Below are 20,583 nucleotides of genomic sequence, written 5' to 3' on the forward strand. Positions count from 1 at the left end.
AATTCCACAAAAGCAAAAGGTTGCAAACCAAAAGGATGACAATAAAAATAATGAAAGCATGCCTGCTTAGGTTAGGAGTCTGTTTCCTCAGTGGACGATCACAAATTACATCTTTGATTGAGTCATTTGGTTGCTGTTATCAAACACAGTTTTTTAAAATGTGGTTATCCTGGTGTACTGTGAGAGGTTTTGGGTGCGAGGCTACCAGCAGGAGCATAGGGTGAGTGGGGTGAGTGGTTTGATCTCTTTAGCCTTTAGTGAGGAATGTGCTGAAGGTCGGTGGAGAGTTACGTGACTTTCCACTGTTTCTTCTCCACACCGTCATGAATAGTCTGTGTTGTAGGTGAAGCCTCCCGAGTACTGGTCGTTTCCATTTCCACGTGTTTTTCTGCCCATGCCTCGTCATTTCCCCGGTGTCGTCCTATCTTATCTTTTCTGTGTCTGTATGTGAGACTGTCTTATTCTTTATTCACAGATCTGCATTTGCAGGCTCCTGCTCGACAATTAGTCTCACCATCACTATTATAGTTAAGGGTATCATCATTGCCACCAAAATAGCCTCAAGTCCTCACAGGCATGTCACATGATGCTTATATTATCTCCAGGGGGTCACAGTGCTTGGTAGCTCAGTGCATGTGTGCTTCATTTCATAGCATTGTATGGAAGATCGGAGAATTCTTTACTGCAGCTATAACTGATACTTAGATGCGCCTTGACTTCATTTTTTTTTCACGATTGTTGTCTTAGAACTTTAAATAAATTAAGTTGGGTTTTGTCACAGAAAAATATGAAAAGAGGCATAAAAATAAATGTTAGTACCATTGGAACCACCAAGAATCTCTCCAAGATCACAGGTCTCCATTTGGTGTGATTCATCTTGCACTGATCATACTGCACACATCATATTTTGTAGTCTTTCTTCCATTCTTTCCGTCACAGGTGCAATAACTCTCCGAAAACTATTTTATACCAGGAGTCTTCCTGTGTGTGTTGTCCAATTAAACGCAGCAGGACTGTAAACAACAGGCAAGGAGGAGCAGTCTTCCTGAGCTACAGAGAACAAGTTCTGCAAGTATGACAGCTCCTGGAAAGCTTTTTTTAAACAAGGATTTGGCTTTCACATTCAGCAGTAAATAAGTGACATGGTTAGTTTTTTTTTGTATTATTTGAGCAGAATATTCTATATGGCTAAGTAGGATAAAGAAATTTTAGAGCACATTAAGCATACACTGGATGATTTTTGAGTTTTTATTGTTATGGTATGAACTATGGAGGTCTGTGTAATTGAATGATTCTTTCTTGAACTGTGCATTTTATAAGCCATAAGTGTCACGTGAAAGCAGATGAGGTGAAGCCCCAATAAGCTGCAGTGTTGTGGACGGGTCCCAGAGGTGCAGACGCTGTACCCCCTGAGCTGGATTGAGAATCAGTTTTACTGATAGTATTTTTTTTAATTAGAAAATCAATTTTACTGTAAGTGAAATTAAGCCATACAATTTGGTTATACTCATACGTTATAGTAACAACAAGACCATGGTAATATTATAGTTAACTGTAGCTTAGAGAATCTGACTCAAGAGTACAGTGATTTCTGAGTGCATGGGCCTGTGCAAGTCCAACACAAGTCAGACCTTGGAAAGTCGGCTTCCCCTCATATATATGACTGTGGAACTTAATAAAAAAAAAAAGGTCATCGCCAGGTCGCGAGACTGGCTTTAAACCATGATCCCACTGAAGACCTGCAAACCAAACCAACGTACTGCGCGTTTATGGATATTTTCCAAACCGGTTCATGATATATATAGGTTTGAGTTTATGCTATGCAGGCATTTTTGTTTTGTTTTGTTTGTTTTTTTGAATGAAACGTCACATACCCACATCCCTGTCAAAGTTGGCTGCCAATCCAGTTCTTCTTCTTTTGCTCTGGGTTGGGCTGGTAAGGACGTTCCGGACTGTCTAAACGTGGGTGGGGTGTAGGAGGGTCATAAGGCAGGTAGGCTGCTCTTTCATTACACCCATTTTTGTCGAAAGCCGTCCTCCTGACTCCAGGTTCCCGCATACGTACACGCGCGCGCGCGCACATCGGGGGGTGTGTACAGTGAGCATCAGTGGCGCTGGCTGCTGTTGGACGCACGTACACACCGCCAGGCACTGCGCTCCATCAGACGGACGCCCATGATGAGAGGCTGCTCCAGCAGGTCCAAGCTCTCGCAGAACCAGGACAGAGCGGGTAAGAGGCGTCGATTTCCACGCTCCTCGGATCCGTTCGTTCAGCACTTTGAATTGTTCTCCTTTAACAGACAGACAGCGTAGGACGGCGAGGGGCAGCCCTTAAAGACGTAAACAAGAGTCGATGCCTGTTGGTGTGCTGGCGCTTTCACCTTTACCCTACATAACGGCAGCTGGCGACAGTCTCTGGGTTTTTCTCTTAAATAGTTGGCAGACTTATTTGGAACAGCAGCAGCTTCACAGCTACAGTCGGGCGGGTGTTTTGGAGCTGCTGCTGGAATAAAATAAAATTAAAAAAAATAAATAACAAAACGACAATGTTAAGATTTGGGCGCGTGCGTGCGACACATCTCCCAGGTTATTAGTGTGTGTCATCACCGGGCTGTGATTGCTGTCATGGTCCTACACTGATTCCTGTGGTGCTGCTGGAGAGGCTGATGGTTTGCGTTTTATGGCTGTTTGTTGTGACTGATCAGATCCCGCTGCGATGTAACCGCAGCCTGACGCTCGTGTCTGCTTCATCCTCGATCGTAATAAGCTGAGGGCTCCCTCACACTCCCTGTACGGCCAATGCCGACTTTACTACCAAGTGTAATGTTAACGTCCACTACTATATTGGGAAATGACTTGTCCAGTATGTTACAGGCTACAGGCGGTTAGCCGCAATCAGAGCCTGACAGCTGCTGGGAGGAGGAGGAGGAGCCCGGCTCAGCTCTGTTTCCTGTTCATGTTCTCCAGTGGAGCTTTTTAAGACGACACTGAAAAACGTGCGAGAACCTCCTGCCAAGCAGGAGTGTCAGTGGAGGATTGTCTGTGGCTGATTTCTCATAGGCCGTGTACAACTTTATGCAAATATCCTTCATCTGATGTTCTCTAGCTGACTTTTACGCAGTTTTGCGGTTTCAAAACTTTTTGCACTACAGCATTTTTATTTGGCAGCTTAAAATCTAAAAATAAATCACGAGTTACTGTGCCATTTCTTTGTGGACCTGATGAACCTGACATATATTATAGTCTACTAGCAGACAGGGAATTTGAGCGTGTAGGGCCTATTTAATTAGAAAACCTCCATCAGAGCATATTTAGGTCAAGGGCCCTGTTGCTACCCCATCACGATCGACTCTGTGCTCGAAAATAGTATATTATAACCAGAGGTGGGTAGGGTAAAAAATTGTACTCAAGTAATAGTAGCACTACCTCAACATAGTTTTACTCAAGTAAAAGTAAAAGTAGCCGTTCAAAAAATTACTTAAGTAACAGTAAAAAAGAATTTAATTTTTTTTTTAAAAATGCTACTTTAGTACTGTGTAACTGATCATAACATCTGATTTAATGTTTAAAAATGAGATAATCAAACAGACAAAAATATAAAGTTTAGTGCAAATTTTGGTATTTGAAAGACTGAAAAGCAAAAAACAACAACAAGATATTAATAATAAGATTAAAAAAATAATACATCTAAGCAGAAACTGTTAAAAGAAACTTGACATAAACTGTGGGTTTGTGTCTGTGTCTCGTGCATTTTTGATTAAAATGTGTTTATTATTCATGCAGTGAAGTTACACTGAGTAGAGTAGCGAGAAATTTTTCTCAAGTAAGAGTAGCAGTGCTTCATAATAATATTACTCAAGTAAAATTTAAAAGCACAGTGCAGTAAAGCTACTCCTAAAATAATTTTTTTTCCAAAGTACTCAGGTATATTTAAATGAGTAAATGTAATTAGTGACTACCCACCTCTGATTATAACACATAAGCATAAGAAGCAAACCCGAGAGTGTAAAGAGCTTTGAAAAACATATTAGGTACACCAGTGCAGTGATGTAAACTTTTAATACAGGTCTGATCAGGTCTGCATAAGTTCTGCCTTTGTGAAGCTTTCTGTGTTTAGTTTTTATGTTTAGTGTCTGTGTGGTGTGCTAAGTTCTGTGTCCACTGCGGGGGTTTTGCACTCCCCCAACTGCTTTACTCTGTTCACCTGAGATGAAGAGCACATGAACTAACAGATTATTGTGCATATATGAAAGAATTGGACTTGCTGAAATTAGTGACCAGTGAGATGTGTTTTCAGGCTGGTGAGTTTGATTCCAGTAGCAAAGTTTAATATACTGATAGACTGCAGACCTACAGATGAGGACAGATGGAGTATAATACTGCCATCTCATGGACATTGTCAGGGAGTGGGGTGAAGTGTGGAGAATGTGGGGAAAAAAGTTTTTTGCCATATAAAATGTGAAAGAAAAGCAGACATTTTTCACTTTACGTTTGATGTAGTGCAAAAACTATGGTTTGAGTCAAGTTTCTAAGTAAGCCTCAGATTGTGACAGTGAACATAACAGCAGAAGAACCCTGAAACAGAAATAGACATTATTAATTTTGTCTGTATCTACACACTTTTTTCTGGCCTTTTTGGACAGGTCTGTTTGTGAGTATGAAAATAGAATAAGTGGACTATGACTATGACTAATGAGTCGAAACTCAAAGCAGTGCTGTGGTGTATAATCCCGCATAATACACAGTGTCATCTTGTTGCTCCACACCTTCAAGAGTCAGGAGGAGTCAGGAGCAGCAACTAGTCATGGCTATCTCTTGGCCATGACCAGGCTAGTTGCTGCTTCAGGACTATTTACTGTTATTTTATTACATTTTACAGACACATACATTTGAATCGGGAAACACCAAACCCCTGTACTCAATTAAAACTAAAACATCTTTCCTAAAGACACACACACAGTGTTTTTAATGCTGACTAGACTTCTGCGAATCAGGTCAAAGGTTAAAGGTGGAAAGAACTATGCTGAAAATGTGGTTGCCAGGTTAGACAGTGATGAGAGGAATGGATAAAAGTGAAAGCACCTTTTTGGCTACAAAGGTCTATTGAGGTCCATTTAAAGTAGAACTTTTAGGTTTTTGTTAGTGAGTTTATGTAGAAGTTCAAAACCATAAAAGAAGAAGAAGAAAGAAAGGGAGAAAGCATGACTTTTACATACCTGATGTCTAGGAAACGTGTCGTTTATCAGTACTCTGCTGAGTGTATTTGAAATACAAACATGATATGGTTTTATGTGATAACACATATTGTTGAGTCTCCTAATCATCATACATAAGTTTTTTCTTATTGTTTGTTTTAAGCATTATACATCAGTTTATGACCTTTCAGCTAAAAGTAAGCATTTGTAATTACTGTCTTTTCAGCATTGATTGCTTATAAAATGGGTTCTGACCTTAATCTAAATCTCATTTATAAACCAACACAACTAGAGTAAATAAAAACACACGATCACTTGACCTTTATGAACATACTCACTATGTAACCCGGACCTCTGTGGTATGACTTTTCCAAAAGCTACCTTGGATTCAAATGTTCCAGTTAAGGATGTAAACCTGGAAATGTGAGTTAGGCTGCTCTCCATTTAAATACAAGCAAACAAAATTTGTGCTGACAAGGTCTGCTCTTCTCAAGAAATACTAGTTGTGTAAAGCATGCTTCTGTTGTGATAGCTTTTACAGGATCTTTGTCAAATTGTTATTAAGCTTTTCTAAAGACCTGGGCATTGATTAGTCCACAAGAAGGCAAAATATACAGCTAAAGAAAATTCAAGACTGGTGATCCACTCTTTTTTTTTTCTTCCGCCTGTCCCGTTTGGTTCTTTTGCCATCAGAATTATTGTCTAAAGGCAAAGAAAGATGCCCAATGGATTTACTTTACCAAATGGACCATCCCAGCCTTGCCGTATTGGTCCATTTGATTCACCTTTGCTTTTATTGTTTATTTTATTTTATTTTCACTTGCTACACACGGGACAGACATGACTGAGGGAAAGAAAAGGGAGAAAGAAAGAGAGGTAGGGAAAGAAAAACAGCGGGGAAGAGGAACGGTGATAAAGGGCAAAAAACAAAAACCAACAAAACAAACAGACAAAAATACAAATATCAATCACCTGGATCACCTGTTGAGAAAGAAAAAAGAGAAAACAAGCAAAAGAAAGAGAGCAATATAATAAACAACATCATCGCAATAATCTATGTGAATATAACAGTAAATACTAAATATTGAATATTATTGTGCAGCACGTAGGATCGACAGCTGGTGAGCCACTCTTGAGGAGTGAGTGTCCTGCAAAGTTCACACTGGGGGCATCGCATGCACTCCTGAAATAGGCAACAAAGTATATAATTTAGAGAAAAGGTAGTATACAGTGTTCAATGGTAACCTTATTGTCCCCAATGGGAAATTGATTTGCAGTATGTCCACACATGAAACAACACACACACAAAAAAAACCAGCCCAGAGAGAACAGCCCAAATGTTATCATCAACAAAGTCCAATGTGCAGTAGTGATGGCAACAACGCTTATGGTTTAGTGTTATTAATCATGATAATAGCAGCAGGTATAAAAGGCACTCTATGTCTCTTGGTTACTAAGGTTACTAAGTCTGGTCTTATTGGTCAAAGACAAATTACCATGGCAAGCAATGATACAAAACATTAAAATAGATTCAATAAAACTTTTATAAAAAAGGGTCATCATTTCAGAATCTCCTTAAAAAGTACGGTCGTTATTGGACCTTTTTCACTGTAGCATCAAAATGTGACTCAAAGGACAGAACCTTATCAAGAACAACCCCTAAGTACTTAAAACTATCCACCAGTTCAATTGCTGCATCATGTACTACTGTTGGTGCAGGATGGGGGGATGGCTTCCTGAAGTCAATTACCATGTCCTTACTTTTCAAGCTGCTGATCTTTAAGAATGACTGATCACACCAAGAAGCAGACTCATCCACAACAGGTCCAAAAGTCTAAAATCCCTCCAACAAGATTAAAATCCAGTTTAAACTGGTTAAGAAGTTTATCAGCTAAGAGATGTGGCTGGATAGTATTAAAAGCTGAAGAAAAGTCAATAAATAGGAGCCGAGCATGAGCTTTGGTCTCATCCAGCTGGCGATATAGGAAATTTAATAAAGTAACCATAGCATCATACAAGGCCTGTTATTAAAATTATAATTATCACTAATTAATAAATGTATTAATTAATTAGTATTGGAGAAAGCATACTATGAAAGAAACCAATGTTATTTAAAAAAAAATAAAATTAATGGAAACAAAGTCTAAGTTTTCTCTCCGCTGATGTTACGCACTGCTTTTGGGACATGCTGTAGACAGATGACAAGAAAGCTGAAGTTGTGGAGCAACGCAGATGCCAAACTTCAGTACCAACTGTGAAGCATAGTGGTGGAAATCGTGTTTTGAAACTGCTTTGCTGTCTCTGTGCCTTGCAATTACTGAAAGAACAGTGAATTCAAAACTGTATCAAAATGTTTTATGGCAGAATGTCAAAGCAGCCCTTCATTATGTAAAGCTTAGGAGAGGTTGGTTGGTACAACAGTGACCCAATGTCACTGTGAGCACTTTAAGCCAAATGAGATGCTGCTGATCATAAGAGGACCATTAAAATCAAGACCAGCCAGAAATATTTTTGAGCTTAAAACTGTTATTTAGAGATGGGCCGATGCAAATGTCAATGCTGCTACTGGTGCTGAATTGAAACTAGGGCAGTAGGATTTACACTTGTTTCTATCCTCTAAGTTCAGTTGTAGCGCACTGATTTATTTATCTATTTATTTGTTTTGTGGAAATGAAAAAATAGACCTCAAATACTGCACTATAAAAGTCCCTGAACCTTTTTGTGTTCACTGTCACATCCATTTTACTTCTCGCCTATAGCACAGTGAAACAACAGAAGTTGACCCAAAGCGTTTTGGAGACAGGCACTCAGTTTCAAAATTCACGAGAAGCTGAAAGGTGTGTCATTGTGGAGAGTAAACGTCACAGTGATTTAATTGCCATTAAAATGTGTTCATAATTTGCAAATTGATCGTGATGCATGTCATAAATCATGACACCCTGCTCTCTGTTAAATACGCTGCATTTATAGGTTAACAATATTGATATCAGCAATACTGGCCCCGTAATTATTTGTTATGGGGTAATTGGTGTAATTATGCAACGATTGTGTTTTGTGGTTGCGCAAAACATATAAAACTTACGTTTAACCACAAAATTGTTTTGCGCCTGTGCTGTGATCATTACGTCCAACTGCCGGTTGTTGGTATCGGCAGATCAGGTCACGTGACAAGTGGCACAGAGAAAGAAAAGAGCGCTCGTGCCGTCTCCATCCCGCCACACCAACGCGGATGAAGCACCGGTCACCTTCAGAGCAGCATCACGGGAAGAAGCCCCGTGTTCCTGCTGCCGCCGCGGCTACCTCCACCTCACCGCAAGACGGAATGGAGGACAAAGCAGCGACAAATCCGCGGGAGCTCACGCAAAACCCCCTGAAGAAGATTTGGATGCCGTATAAAAACGGCCTTCCTGAAAAACACATTTCTCAAAGGAAGGGTGCGTATGACGTGGCGACAACAGTTAGCTTGACTATATAACGTTTGTGGTCATATGAGTATCAGTGGTTGTGCTTCACTGTTTCTCCGGAACCCTTTTTTTCCCCCTTTTTTCTCTTCCGCGTGCGCGTGAGCGCGTGTGTAGAGGCTTCCAGCCTGCCGTGAATAATGAGCGCTGGGTCAGTACGCATTAATATCTGTGTGGTACAGTAGCTGCCGTTACCGCGGGGGGTACAGTTCGCAGAGGTCAGACGTCTCTCTGCTGCAGCAGCCATCTGGTTCGCACGCTTATGTAAGGACTCACATGATGCTCGCCGCACATGAAGGCTGCTCGTATCGAGGAGAAAGGACTGGTACGAGGGGTGTCCCTCTGTGTCGACCGCCGGTTGTAAACAGGAATTGTATCCCCGCAGTCATGCGGCTCATTCGCCGTGTGGCTGTGCTGCTGAGTTTTACCAGCGCGCCGCAGCACGGTCAGGGTCTCCTCATTGTGGCCTGACTCGGAGAGGATTATTGGAATGAGCAGAGTTTAAAATAATGAGCATGTGGCGAGTGGTTGACTGCTCTCTGGCCCAGTCACCTGTATACGCAGTGGCTCAGTGTGCTGGCTTTCTCCAGATGTCTGTTGCAGTAAAAGTGCTGTTTCACAAGACCCCAGACACATCTTACAGCAACTGTGACCTCTGTTATACTTCTGTCTATCACTCCACGTTGTCAGGGTGGAGAGACTTTATCAAGATGAAAGATATCAGCACCACGCAGGCACACACATTCTGATAATGCCAATCTAACGTTCAAATTATATCTTTATAAATTGTGTAATATGAAAGATAGCATTTTGGAGCCAGTCTCCTAATCTATCCCCAAACCTGGTTGTTGACAGTCTTGATTGAGTAACTGCGTGTTTTTAAATTTGACTTTCGTATTGTAAGGGATCAGCTCAGGACTGAAGCTTCTTTGACCACTTTCATTTCAGTATGCATGACCAACTGTCCCACACTCATTGTTACCGTGGGCCTACCTGCCAGAGGGAAGACCTACATCTCCAAGAAACTGACCCGCTATCTCAACTGGATCGGAGTGCCCACCAGAGGTACATGTGCCATAGAGTTGAACACAGTGTGTCAGATTTTAGTAAAATTATGCACAAGAGCAGAAGCAGCAGTGAGTGTGTTTTGAGTGCAATTAAAATAAATAGCTTTTGCCTCCATTTTTTTTCTCTTTAGAGTTTAATGTTGGACAGTACAGAAGAGAGTTTGTAAAGATCTACAAGTCCTTTGAGTTCTTCCGTCCGGACAACGAGGAGGGGTTAAAGATCAGAAGGTAAGGGTGCTTTTGGCATCATGCGACCTTAACAAGTTATTTAATCACTAATCATGTAACATTTTATGGCCGGTTGTCTGTGATTTTCACAGACAGTGTGCTTCAGCGGCATTGAACGATGTGCGGGAGTACCTCACAGAAGACGGAGGCCAGGTTGCGGTGGGTCATATGTTAATTATTACACAGGCTGAGATATTTTCTTCAGCTCAGATACGGGGTGCAGTGCTAAAAAGCTCATATAATCTGTGTGTTACTACAGGTGTTCGATGCAACAAACACTACCCGAGAAAGAAGGGAGACCATCCTGGAGTTTGCGGAGCAGAATGGCTTTAAGGTAACGTGGCGGGCTCAAAGTGAGGGTTCGGGTTTTGCTGGCGGTCACACTGACTCTGTCTTCCCTCAGGTGTTCTTTGTGGAGTCTGTGTGTGAAGACCCAGATGTCATACAGGAGAACATAGTGGTGAGTGTCTGTGTTTGTTGGCGCTGTTTTGACTCGTTAGAAGATGCAGGGCTCACTCCTCTGCTGTTGCTCTGCTTTAGCAAGTGAAACTGGGTAGCCCGGACTACACCAACTGCAACACAGAAGAAGCAGTGGAAGATTTCATGAAGCGGATTAAGTGCTATGAAAACTCGTACGAGACGCTGGATGAGGTTCTGGACAGGTGAGGTGGAACCTGGTGATGGTGTGTGTGTCCCCATTGCAAAACTATGGGAGTAACCGGCTTAGAAACACATTTTCTTATTGTATTTTATCTGTGTTCTCCCTCAGAGATCTGTCCTACATTAAAATCATGGATGTTGGTCAGCGGTACTTGGTCAACAGAGTGTTGGACCACATCCAGAGCCGGATTGTCTACTACCTCATGAACATCCACATCACACCCCGCTCCATCTACCTGTGCCGCCACGGGGAGAGCGAGCTAAACGTCAAGGGTCGTATTGGAGGAGACTCGGGTCTGACGATTAGAGGGAAGGAGGTACAACGAAACTTTACAATCAAAGAAAAAATGTCTTCTAAACCCTTACCCGTCTTCCTCCTGACTGCATGAGCTATTGTGAAAATAAATAAATAAAGGTTTTGTTTTTCTTCCTCCAGTTTGCTAAGAAGCTGAGCCACTTCATCCAGGAGCAAAACATTAGCGACCTCAAGGTATGGACTAGTCAGATGAAGAGAACCATCCAGACAGCCGAAGCCCTCAATGTGCCCTATGAACAGTGGAAGGTCCTGAATGAGATTGATGCTGTAGGTGGTGCTCTCTTGGCTTCCGCACATCACTGTTGACTACCTCTTTGTGCTTCTGTGTTGAAGTTTTAACCTGTATGTGCATTTTAGGGTGTGTGCGAGGAGTTGATGTATGAAGAGATCCAAAAAAACTACCCTCTGGAGTTTGCACTAAGAGACCAGGACAAATATCGCTATCGCTATCCAAAAGGAGAGGTCAGTGGCTACTTTTTAACATGTGGAACATTGCTAATGCAGGGAGGATTTTCCTTCGTGGGTATAATAAAGTGCTCTTTTTCTTTCTGATAAACACAAACATGATCTAATTTTATCTTAATGGCTTCTGGCAGCCTACTCTGTGCTAATGAGCTTCAGCTTCTCAGACAGTATCGGCTTAACACTAGATCACAGTAAACAAAGGCTTCAACATTAGTCTGTGTGTGTGTGTGCCAGATATATGTGATCAGGTGGTTTGAGGTGGACCTGAATGCCTGCTGGTCCTTTCTCACCTTTAGTTCATTTCATTACCTCTCCATTAATCTGTAACAGGAAGATGGATGTGGGCATTAGCTGGTTGCCCAGTCGGGCGGTGACATCATGCTTTGGGAAATGTCGTTAAAGCCTGTGTTAGTCTACACAGCCTGTATGGATTTTCCATTTGCTCAGATGTCATCCTGTTCACCTGTGAATTAATTACTCTGCAGGATGTGTCAATGTCAAGTGGAAGTCTTATTTTACGCATTCAGTTTTTTATATTGTTTTGGGGGTCGCACCGTGCTTTCTGTCTGTGATTTTTGCCTTTTCCGTTGTTTTGTGGCACTCAGTCCTATGAGGACCTGGTGCAGCGGTTGGAGCCCGTCATCATGGAGCTGGAGCGGCAGGAGAACGTGCTGGTCATCTGTCATCAAGCTGTCATGCGCTGCCTGTTGGCATACTTTCTGGACAAAACAGCAGGTCAGTCTTCAAACTGAAATGTTAAGAAACCTGAGAGGTGTAAGAGAAAAATAATTTTAGGACACATAGTTTAGTGTAAAACACACACAACATTTTTATTATAGATGAGGTAGATCCTGGAGCTATCTGCTCAGTTTCCTGTTCACATCTATTGAAGGCAGAGTGATAGACGAATTATTGTGCACGTCTTGCGTTTCAGTCCGGTCCCCGGCTGCTTCCGCAGTTTCACATGCCAGACTAACTTTTGTGCACCTCACAGACCTTCTTGGTTGGGTTAGAGTCTTTTGAACTAAGGTGCTGGATGAGAGGTTTGTGCGCTGACGTGTTTTGCATAAAGCTGTGACACATTTTTCAAGTGAGCAGTTGGAGACGTACGTGGCTGACTGACCTCATTTCTGTTTTTCCTTTATTTCAATAATTCCTCCACTTCAGAATTCTTCACTGTGTCACTGTCTCACACTCACACTGTACTTGAGGGGTATTGAAAACTGCCATATTGTATTTAGCGATCAAGGTTTTTTTTCACCCCTCCAAAATAATGATCCATGATGAGTTTAGTAGCAGACAATGTCCTCGCTGTTATTTTGAAAGTTACCTTGCTGTTAGCCAGATAGTCCATGATATCATCTCTAATGAGTGCAGCCTGTGACAGTAGTCTTTGTTGTGAGGCTACACAAAGTAAAGTGCAGGTCCAAGAATGTGGAGTTGGAGTCCATCTGCAAGAAAAGAAAGCAGAGAGAACTGATTTGGACCCATTCTTTATTCATCACAAAATACTTGTTTACTACCTGATGAATCATATCTTTTATAAATTCATTAAAAAAAGTGTGCATGTGACTCCTTTAGCATGCACATGCACGAGTACCTGCTCCCACTATTAAAGGAATCTAAATATGTGAAAAGCACTGTGTGTACTTATACGGCGGTGCTCTAATGAACTCATCTTTCCATACAGAGGAGCTTCCATATCTGAAGTGCCCACTGCACACGGTGCTGAAGCTGACACCGGTGGCCTACGGTAGGTCCGCTGTCGTGCTAATGTGCAATGTACAAACTGAATATACATCTGCTGCCACATAAACTAATCAAACAAACCTTCTGTCTGCACGCTTAGGCTGTAAAGTGGAGTCCATAAGCCTAAACGTGGACGCAGTGAACACGCACAGAGAGAGACCAGCGGTGGGTAGCATGACACGCACACGCACACATTAAACAGACACATACAGCAGAGCCTGCTTTCACACAGGCAAGGCGGCTCACTGTGGTGCTTCTTTCTGATTTCCATGCTTTCGTAATCGATGCAGAGCAGGCTCGTCTGGCAGATCGTGTGTTGGTTACAGATTAATGAAACACTGACTAACTAATCATCACATTCTCCCTCGTTCCCTTTAGGTAAATAGTCCTCCAAGTGGACCATTTTAACTGTTTTTTATTATTATTATTATTTTTTTCTTACAAGAGTTGATTCTGAACAACGATGAATTCTGCATAACATACTACAACAGTGAATTTTTATGCTCTGCATGAATTGTGTGTTATGATAGAGCGCTCAGATTACTTAATTTTTTAACTTTTGCACTAGATTGGCAAAACCATAAATATGTGCATACGGTGGTTTCATTTCTTCTTGATGCTGTCACACAAGTGGAAAAACAGATAAATCCGTGTGGGGGAAAAAAACGTTTAAACCTTAAACGTGATGCATTATTCCAAGTCTTTGACATGGTGTGTGCCCAGTGGATTTCATGTCTCCCTTGTGTTTTGATCCCTCCCCCTTTTTGTCTGTTTTTTTTATCAAACAGAACGTAGACGTGTCGCGGATGTCAGAGGAAGCTTTGCTAACAGTGCCATCTCACCAGTGAGGCAGTACCCTCCCCTCCCAACACCCCCAACCCTCCCCCCTCCTTTAGTCCTTCATTACCCACACAGAACCCTTCAGATGCACAGTGTACCTTCAGGAAAAAAAATCCCTGACTGAGTCTCTTTCCACTCTTCATGTCTTCTGTTCTTCCTTCTCTTGTAATAATAAGACGTGATGATGGTGGTAATCGACTGGAATCCAGTTTGTAATTTTTCATTTATTAATCCTGTCACGGACCTTGTGACAAGCTCATTCTCCTATTTTTGGAGAATGAATAAAAAAACAAAACAATCAAACAACAACAACAACAAATGAAGGTGTTTTTGAACTGATGCTGTACTCCCGACTGTGAAACAGTGACACTCCAGCACCTTCTGAAGTGCAGTCAGTGAACACGTGTTGTTTATTTGATTCTGTCTGTTGAACTGATTTTTAACCACGTTAACTTTTAATGGTGTGCCATCACTTTATATGTTTGTTGATAGCAGTCAGGAAACTCTTAAGGTTAGCGCTTTGTGACGTAGCCAAGTGGTGCAGTTTCTCTATATTTGCACATAAGCTCCTGTTTAATTTGTTAAGATGTCCTAACACTGTCTAATGAAGATCCTGGAAATATGAAATTACACTTTTCTTGTGAAACAATGTGAAGACTCTCACAGTGTTTTTCACATCACTGATCAGAACTAAGAGGAAGCTATTTCTGTTGACTGTTTTTAAATAAACTACACTTCCATTTCATGTATCTTTATCACTCTTTTTGTGCTTCATTTTAGAAAGCATGGTATGAAATCTGCTTCACTGTTTGATATTAATGAATTGGCAAAGACTTAAAATGGGTGTAGAACGCTGACTTGGGTGTTTCTTACTGATATCAGAGGGAGATCAAACAAACATTGGAATTTCCTTCGTATCTTCTTCTGTGTACACATGAAACGTTCAGTGCAGTGCCCTTCCCATTCTGCAGTGCAAACCAGGAGACTCTGAGATTTCTCCCGGTCATTCATATGCAAAGACTCCACTGGGGTGAATAGCAAACAGCTAAACAAAACGCTCACTGTGCCAGTCACAGATTTCTGTCTGCACTGACTTAACAAGGCTCTCTGATTAAAATTAAACAAAATAAGAAAGGAAATTTAAAAAATCACATTTAAAGTAAAGAAAAAGTAGTAACAAGCATTTTAGGTTAGTCTCAGGTGCTGCTGTGAGGTTTAGAGAAACATGTAGTTACCAACTTCCAGACACCAATAACTTGGCAGTCTGTTCACGCCAGTGACTGTCATGGTGATGGGGCTCTCCAGATGGTGCCTTGGGCAAAAGAAATGCAAAAAGTCGTGCATGCCAGTGGATGGAAAACTGATGGAAGAAGTCACAGCAGCAGTAGACAAAAACATTAACATCCACTGACAGAGAAAAAAAGGCTTTCTTTTTTTCACCCCAGTAAAAGAAGAGTCCTTGTTTTGGTGACTTGTGATAAAAGTGGGCTTGTGTTCATGTATATTCACTCAGGACACTGACGCTGCTGCATTCCTTCTTCCAGAACGTGAACGTCCACCGTACGGCTGAAGACGCCCTGCAGACCGTCCCTTCTCATCTCTGATACCTCTGCTGGCTGGAACCCGGTGATGCTGAAAGCTGGACCTTTCCCCTTCCTCCTTTTTCTTCCTTTTTTTTTTTTTCACCTTTCCAAATGTGCACAACCTCCTCACACTGGTGACCATCTGGTTAATGTGTCTCCTCCTTCCTCCTCCACCAGCACCATACACACACACACACACACATTTCTCTGTTACCCCTTGTTTAAGCATATTTTTTTGAGGAACCCGCGAGTGTCGTGGGGCCCTCGGCATCGCTGGTCCAAATTATTTATGAATCAAAGTATTGTCTTGCACAGCAGGGAGTTAAACGCTTGGCTCACACAGCAGATTCCTGTCTGCCTGTTACTGTACTCAGTGTGGTTTCATTGTGTTGATTTTGCGCAGCAGTAGCACTAACACTGAAAGTTACTGTGATGTGTCTTGAAGTATTAACCCTGTGATTTTTTTTTCCCCGCTCCATGTTTTTGATATGCAACTGTAGCGTGCAATCATCATCGGATGTGAAGCTGTCTTCAGTGATAATGTGCAATTTGTAGGCCGCAAACCTACTCGGACAACAGCTTACTATTTTTAAAGTGCTGATTCAGTAATAGATTAAAGGACTGGGTTGTTAATTTTTAATGGTAAACAAGTAGCCATTTCATTTTGTAGGGCTGGCTGGTGTAATAGCTTTCCTTAGCTATGTGGTGTACAGTGTCAGCTGAAACTGGTGTTTTATGTAAATGATGATTCCACACACGGGCCTTCAGTGAAATACACTCACATGCTTTCGTCACTTGTTTCTGTGGAGAACACATCAGAGCATTAAACATGCAAAACAGAAAAAAAGAACACGATATTAGCTTGAAGTTGGTGTTGTGGGTCAAGATTTTAAAAATTGTACATCCCAACTACACGATAATAAAGATGTTATTTTTTTAAGCCAACCACTCCAATCTGTCTTCTCACTTGAGATTTTTGTGACTGCATACCTTGTGATGGGTTTCTTTATGAGGGTTTTGTGCAGTACTGGTTCGTGTTGTGGTTATTTCTTGATAATGGGATTATTTGTGGGCGGCGCGGTGGTTAGCACTGTTGCCTCACAGCAAGAAGGTCCTAAGGTTGACTCCATCATCTGGACGGGGCATTTCTGTGTGGCCAACATGCTGTGCAGTGTGTGCTTAAAAAATTTAAGGAAACTGGGCGAGTAATTACACAACGACTGGACTGAAAATCAGTGGCAACAGGTCTCCAGGAGTGAGGGAGCCAAATCAAAAACGTCAAATCGTCAATATGTACGGAGGTGTTCAGGAGAGAGGTCCAACAGTGAGTGCCTACAGCCATCTGTAAAACACGGTGGAGGGTCTGTCATGGTGTAGGGTTGCATTTCAGCCAGTGGTTTTTAGAGATCTTGTTAAAATTGATGGGATTTTAAACAGATTAATCAGGAAATACCACCTGGAAATGATCTGATTATCAACATTATTCGAGCAGTGTGGGATCATCTTTGATGTCCTTCAAGAAGCCTGCAGAACTATTTCTAAAAACTCATTAAAGAAATGACAAGAGAGCTCACCTAAAAGACATCAGGCGGTAGTTAAGAATAACGGTGATCAAATCAAATGTTGACTTATAAGCTGTTCTGCCTTTAAAAAAAAGTATTTCTATGTGTGTTTATACCTTCCAATCAATTGCTGCATTTCCTACTTTCTTAGCAAAATATAAATTTGGGTGATTTAACACTTATGCACAGTACTGTACAGTCAAATGCATGAACCACAATGGAAACTTGGGAAGTTGCAAAGCTATCTTGCCATTATTGTAAAGTTAATTTGGCTGCATCCTCTTCGAGCCAGGACAGAAACACAAATCTCTTCCTCCCTGCGTGTGACGGCAGTATCAGCCTCCACGAGTCACAACTTTTGTGAAGCATGTGTGCGTGTAGTAAGTACAGCTGCTCAAATTAAAGTGGATTTTTTTTTTTTTAGAAATACTTAAGGTTATTGTGAAAATGCCGCTTTCTTCACAGCACACTCAAGTCTTGATTTGGATCGAGCGATTCGGATTAAGTTGTGAATGTGAACAAACACCGTCAGACGCAACGATTCACACCTCTTCACACGCACTTCCCCTTCCTGGCAGCTGAAACGGCGCACAGCAGTTACGCATAAGGCAAAATGTGGTTAAAGGGCAGGCTAAGAACAACTTCCTCTGAAACAGAGCAAATCCATTTATAGGAACAGCAACAGTGCAGCAAAAACATCAGCTTTCAAACACAAACGGGTATAAACAACTGAGTTTTATTATTATATTTCCGTATCTTCTTGCATGACTGATGGCAGTTTCTTTACAGTGAGCTCTTTCTACGTGTGACTTAACACTTCCACAAACAAGTATGTCCTGAACAGAGAAAATTTGGAGACAAATTTAAAACGACAGTGACAGAACACACAGACAAAAAAATACAAAATTCTGGTGAGTTTTATTTGGAACAGCACAGCCTTAGTGCTCCTGTACTCATGGTTATCAACTTGATTAATACTTTAAGGACCCGCCTTTGTTTGGGGATTTGTTCTAAGTGGCTGAAAATGAAACTGTAAATATTTCATTATGTACAGTCATTGATATTCATGAGTACAGGAAGACACTCGGGTGTAAAGGGTAATCAAAGGGTATCAAAGCCAGATTGGTCACGTTCCTCTCCTCTCGGGTCGGCTGCTTACTCCTTTAACTCTCCACTCTTGTGCTGAGTGGCCCTTGGAACATTCCCAGGGTGGCACGGGGGAAACCCTAACACTTCCATCAGAACTGTAAAGACAAGAGAATCAAATTAACATGAGGCAATAATAAAAGCGGAGCCGCTGCAGAAAGAGAACAAGTTACTTACATTCTTGAGGAATTCTTCGGCAACAATACGGGCCCTGGCGTTAACCGAAAGTTTCATCTCACTGATCTCCTTGTCGATCTCCTCCATGAAGTGGATGACAAAGTCCACCAACTTGTGTTTGTACATCTGCTCCGTGTGGAAGTTGGTAATCAAGAAGCTAATATCATATCCCTAAAATAAGAGTGGAAAAAAGAAAAGACACCATTTGTGTTACTGCATTAAAGCTAGTGTAATTACTGAGATATTTATTGTTGTTTCCTTCTTTTGCGTGCTCCCTTTAGGGGTCAACACAGCGGATCATCTGCCTCCAACTCCCCCCCCCCATCCCTAACATCCTCCCCTGCTGCACCAACCCTCTTCTCTATTGAGGTGTTTACGGTCTGTATGATGTTTCTAAAACATGCATGCATGCATGAAGACCTTTATGACTCATTTAAAAAGCTCCCACACTTCCTCATTTTCTACGTGGTATTCTTCCTCTGATACTGTTAATAAGTACTGATTTCTCTTTCGTCACTCGCTGTCTCTTACCTCTACTGGCTTCCTCCGCAGAATGAAGAAGTTCTCTGCTCTCATCATCATGAAGCGCATAAACTTGTGGCAAAGGATCTTCTCGATCTCATCGGCCTGCAGTCAATCATAGTAGTTTTTAAAGAGTGTTAGAATATTCTGGAAAGTCATAACCACAATAAAAGTTAAAACCATGCTAGCTCTACTGACCTGCTTGACAGCAATACTGACTCTGACGGAGTTGATGGATCCCTCGATGAGAACCTTCTCCTTGTCATTACGGCTGATCACCACCGGCTGAAGCAGCAGCTCCTTACTGCTCCTGTAACAGCAGCAAAAACAGTCCTTCTAAACACAGTAAAACTCAACGTTATGCTCGAGACCCCGCAACACTGAACGGGGAGGACACCTGCGAACAAGCTGAGGCAAGTCCCTTCAGTCCAACTTTAAAGCCTTGCCCTTGCTTGTAGCCATTTTTCTTCCCTCCTTGATTTTCTTATGCAAGTTTGCACATGACTGAACTCGTCTGCCAGCAGCTGATCATAATACACACATCTTTAGGGCAGGAGAAACATGAGGAAGCATAGGGTGGGAAGCAGCAGGGGACAAACCAGTGAGACTCAACTGAGTGCTGCTAAACATACCTGACCTCCACCTCTGGCTTGTTGTGGCGCTCCACCACTTGAGAGGAGAAGTTCTCCAGACATAGGGCTGCCTGCAAGGTGGCCCTCACAGCGTTTAAGTAGGGGCGCAGAGTCGCTGTCTGAAGAGAAAAGTAATAAAAGGTCAATACCTAGGAGGATTCGGGCACATGCAATGAGCTTTATTCCTTCCAGTTGAATAAAGGTAAATCGCCCAGCAGGGACTGGTATTTAAGGCTACGCATGACAATAATCCGTGTACAAGTCTCACTTGACAGCTGTTATCACGGGCAGAATGAACAAGTATCTACTAATGCTACGTAGCTACGTGTAGATCTCTCTGCTATATGAATGCAGAAGAGGATGTGATGCCTTCAGGTGATCGACACTGCAGTTCATCCAAATTATTTACTGTGTTTATGCCAGCTATATACGTCGCTTTTCCACAGTTTAAGGACAAACTGTGGTGGAGCTACAGGTCACAGAAACGAGCAGAAAAGGAAACGAGAGGAAAAGACAGCTCAGTCAATCTGTTTCTGCAAACCGTATCAAGGATGCCCGAAATCTCATTTTGCTGCAGCCAACCAGAAACCACGTCTACAAGGAACACACAGCTAGCTAGCTAATCTTAAGTTAAATGTGGCAGTAGTTAGTTGGGGTAATTGGTTAAATAATTAAATATAAAGCTGAGTGTTGTGCTGGAGACTTACCATTTTTGAGCTGTAAAAGACGGAAGTTCCTCAGCCACGCCTGGGACGACTCTTCCGTAAATCCTACATAGTCGAGAAAATCTATGGTGTGTTCGTTTTGATGCAAGGGTTAGTCTAATGAATAGTTTTTACCCACCCAGCGTAAATGTCACGGTTCGCGTTTATTTCTCCGCCCAGGTGGAGTGTGTTTTTAATAAAACGAGCACACCCTAGGGTGTTCCCATTCTGCACTATGAAGAGGGGACAACGGCTGTTGTCTCACGAGTTTTTATT

The 20,583-nt window shown here is 41.9% G+C and overlaps 2 protein-coding genes and 1 long non-coding RNA gene across 6 annotated transcripts; 1 reads left to right on the forward strand and 2 right to left on the reverse strand.

The window, feature by feature from the left end:
* The first annotated feature begins 2,145 nt into the window (after nt 1–2,145).
* LOC134628047 (6-phosphofructo-2-kinase/fructose-2,6-bisphosphatase 4-like) lies at nt 2,146–16,504 on the forward strand. Of its 4 annotated transcripts, none has more exons than XM_063474645.1 (14): nt 2,146–2,230; nt 9,605–9,721; nt 9,855–9,951; nt 10,044–10,110; nt 10,211–10,285; nt 10,355–10,411; nt 10,492–10,613; nt 10,721–10,928; nt 11,048–11,194; nt 11,285–11,389; nt 11,998–12,127; nt 13,083–13,145; nt 13,242–13,306; nt 15,526–16,504. In XM_063474645.1, the coding sequence occupies exons 1-14, from the start codon at nt 2,176–2,178 to the stop codon at nt 15,583–15,585; spliced, it is 1,368 nt and encodes a 455-aa protein (XP_063330715.1). In that variant the 5' UTR covers nt 2,146–2,175; the 3' UTR covers nt 15,586–16,504. The 4 variants fall into 4 exon arrangements, with proteins under 4 accessions (XP_063330715.1, XP_063330716.1, XP_063330714.1 ...); XM_063474646.1 differs by lacking the exon at nt 15,526–16,504 and adding an exon at nt 13,930–14,726; XM_063474644.1 differs by lacking the exons at nt 2,146–2,230; nt 15,526–16,504 and adding exons at nt 8,353–8,629; nt 13,930–14,726.
* Nucleotides 12,064–15,511, reverse strand: LOC134628048 (uncharacterized). Its single transcript, XR_010093943.1, has 3 exons — nt 15,217–15,511; nt 12,723–12,843; nt 12,064–12,157 (listed from the first exon to the last, which is right to left on the reverse strand). It is a non-coding gene; the product is annotated as an uncharacterized LOC134628048 (long non-coding RNA).
* Nucleotides 16,505–17,846: 1,342 nt separating the features above from the next.
* On the reverse strand, nt 17,847–20,436 carry LOC134627226 (actin-related protein 2/3 complex subunit 4). Its single transcript, XM_063473175.1, has 6 exons — nt 20,311–20,436; nt 19,604–19,722; nt 19,170–19,281; nt 18,981–19,076; nt 18,450–18,620; nt 17,847–18,370 (listed from the first exon to the last, which is right to left on the reverse strand). Exons 1-6 carry the CDS (start codon nt 20,311–20,313, stop codon nt 18,365–18,367), a joined length of 507 nt encoding a protein of 168 aa, XP_063329245.1. The 5' UTR covers nt 20,314–20,436; the 3' UTR covers nt 17,847–18,364.
* Between the last annotated feature and the right edge of the window lie 147 nt (nt 20,437–20,583).

The sequence above is a fragment of the Pelmatolapia mariae genome, linkage group LG5 (assembly GCF_036321145.2).
Source record: "Pelmatolapia mariae isolate MD_Pm_ZW linkage group LG5, Pm_UMD_F_2, whole genome shotgun sequence".
Taxonomy (NCBI): domain Eukaryota; kingdom Metazoa; phylum Chordata; class Actinopteri; order Cichliformes; family Cichlidae; genus Pelmatolapia; species Pelmatolapia mariae.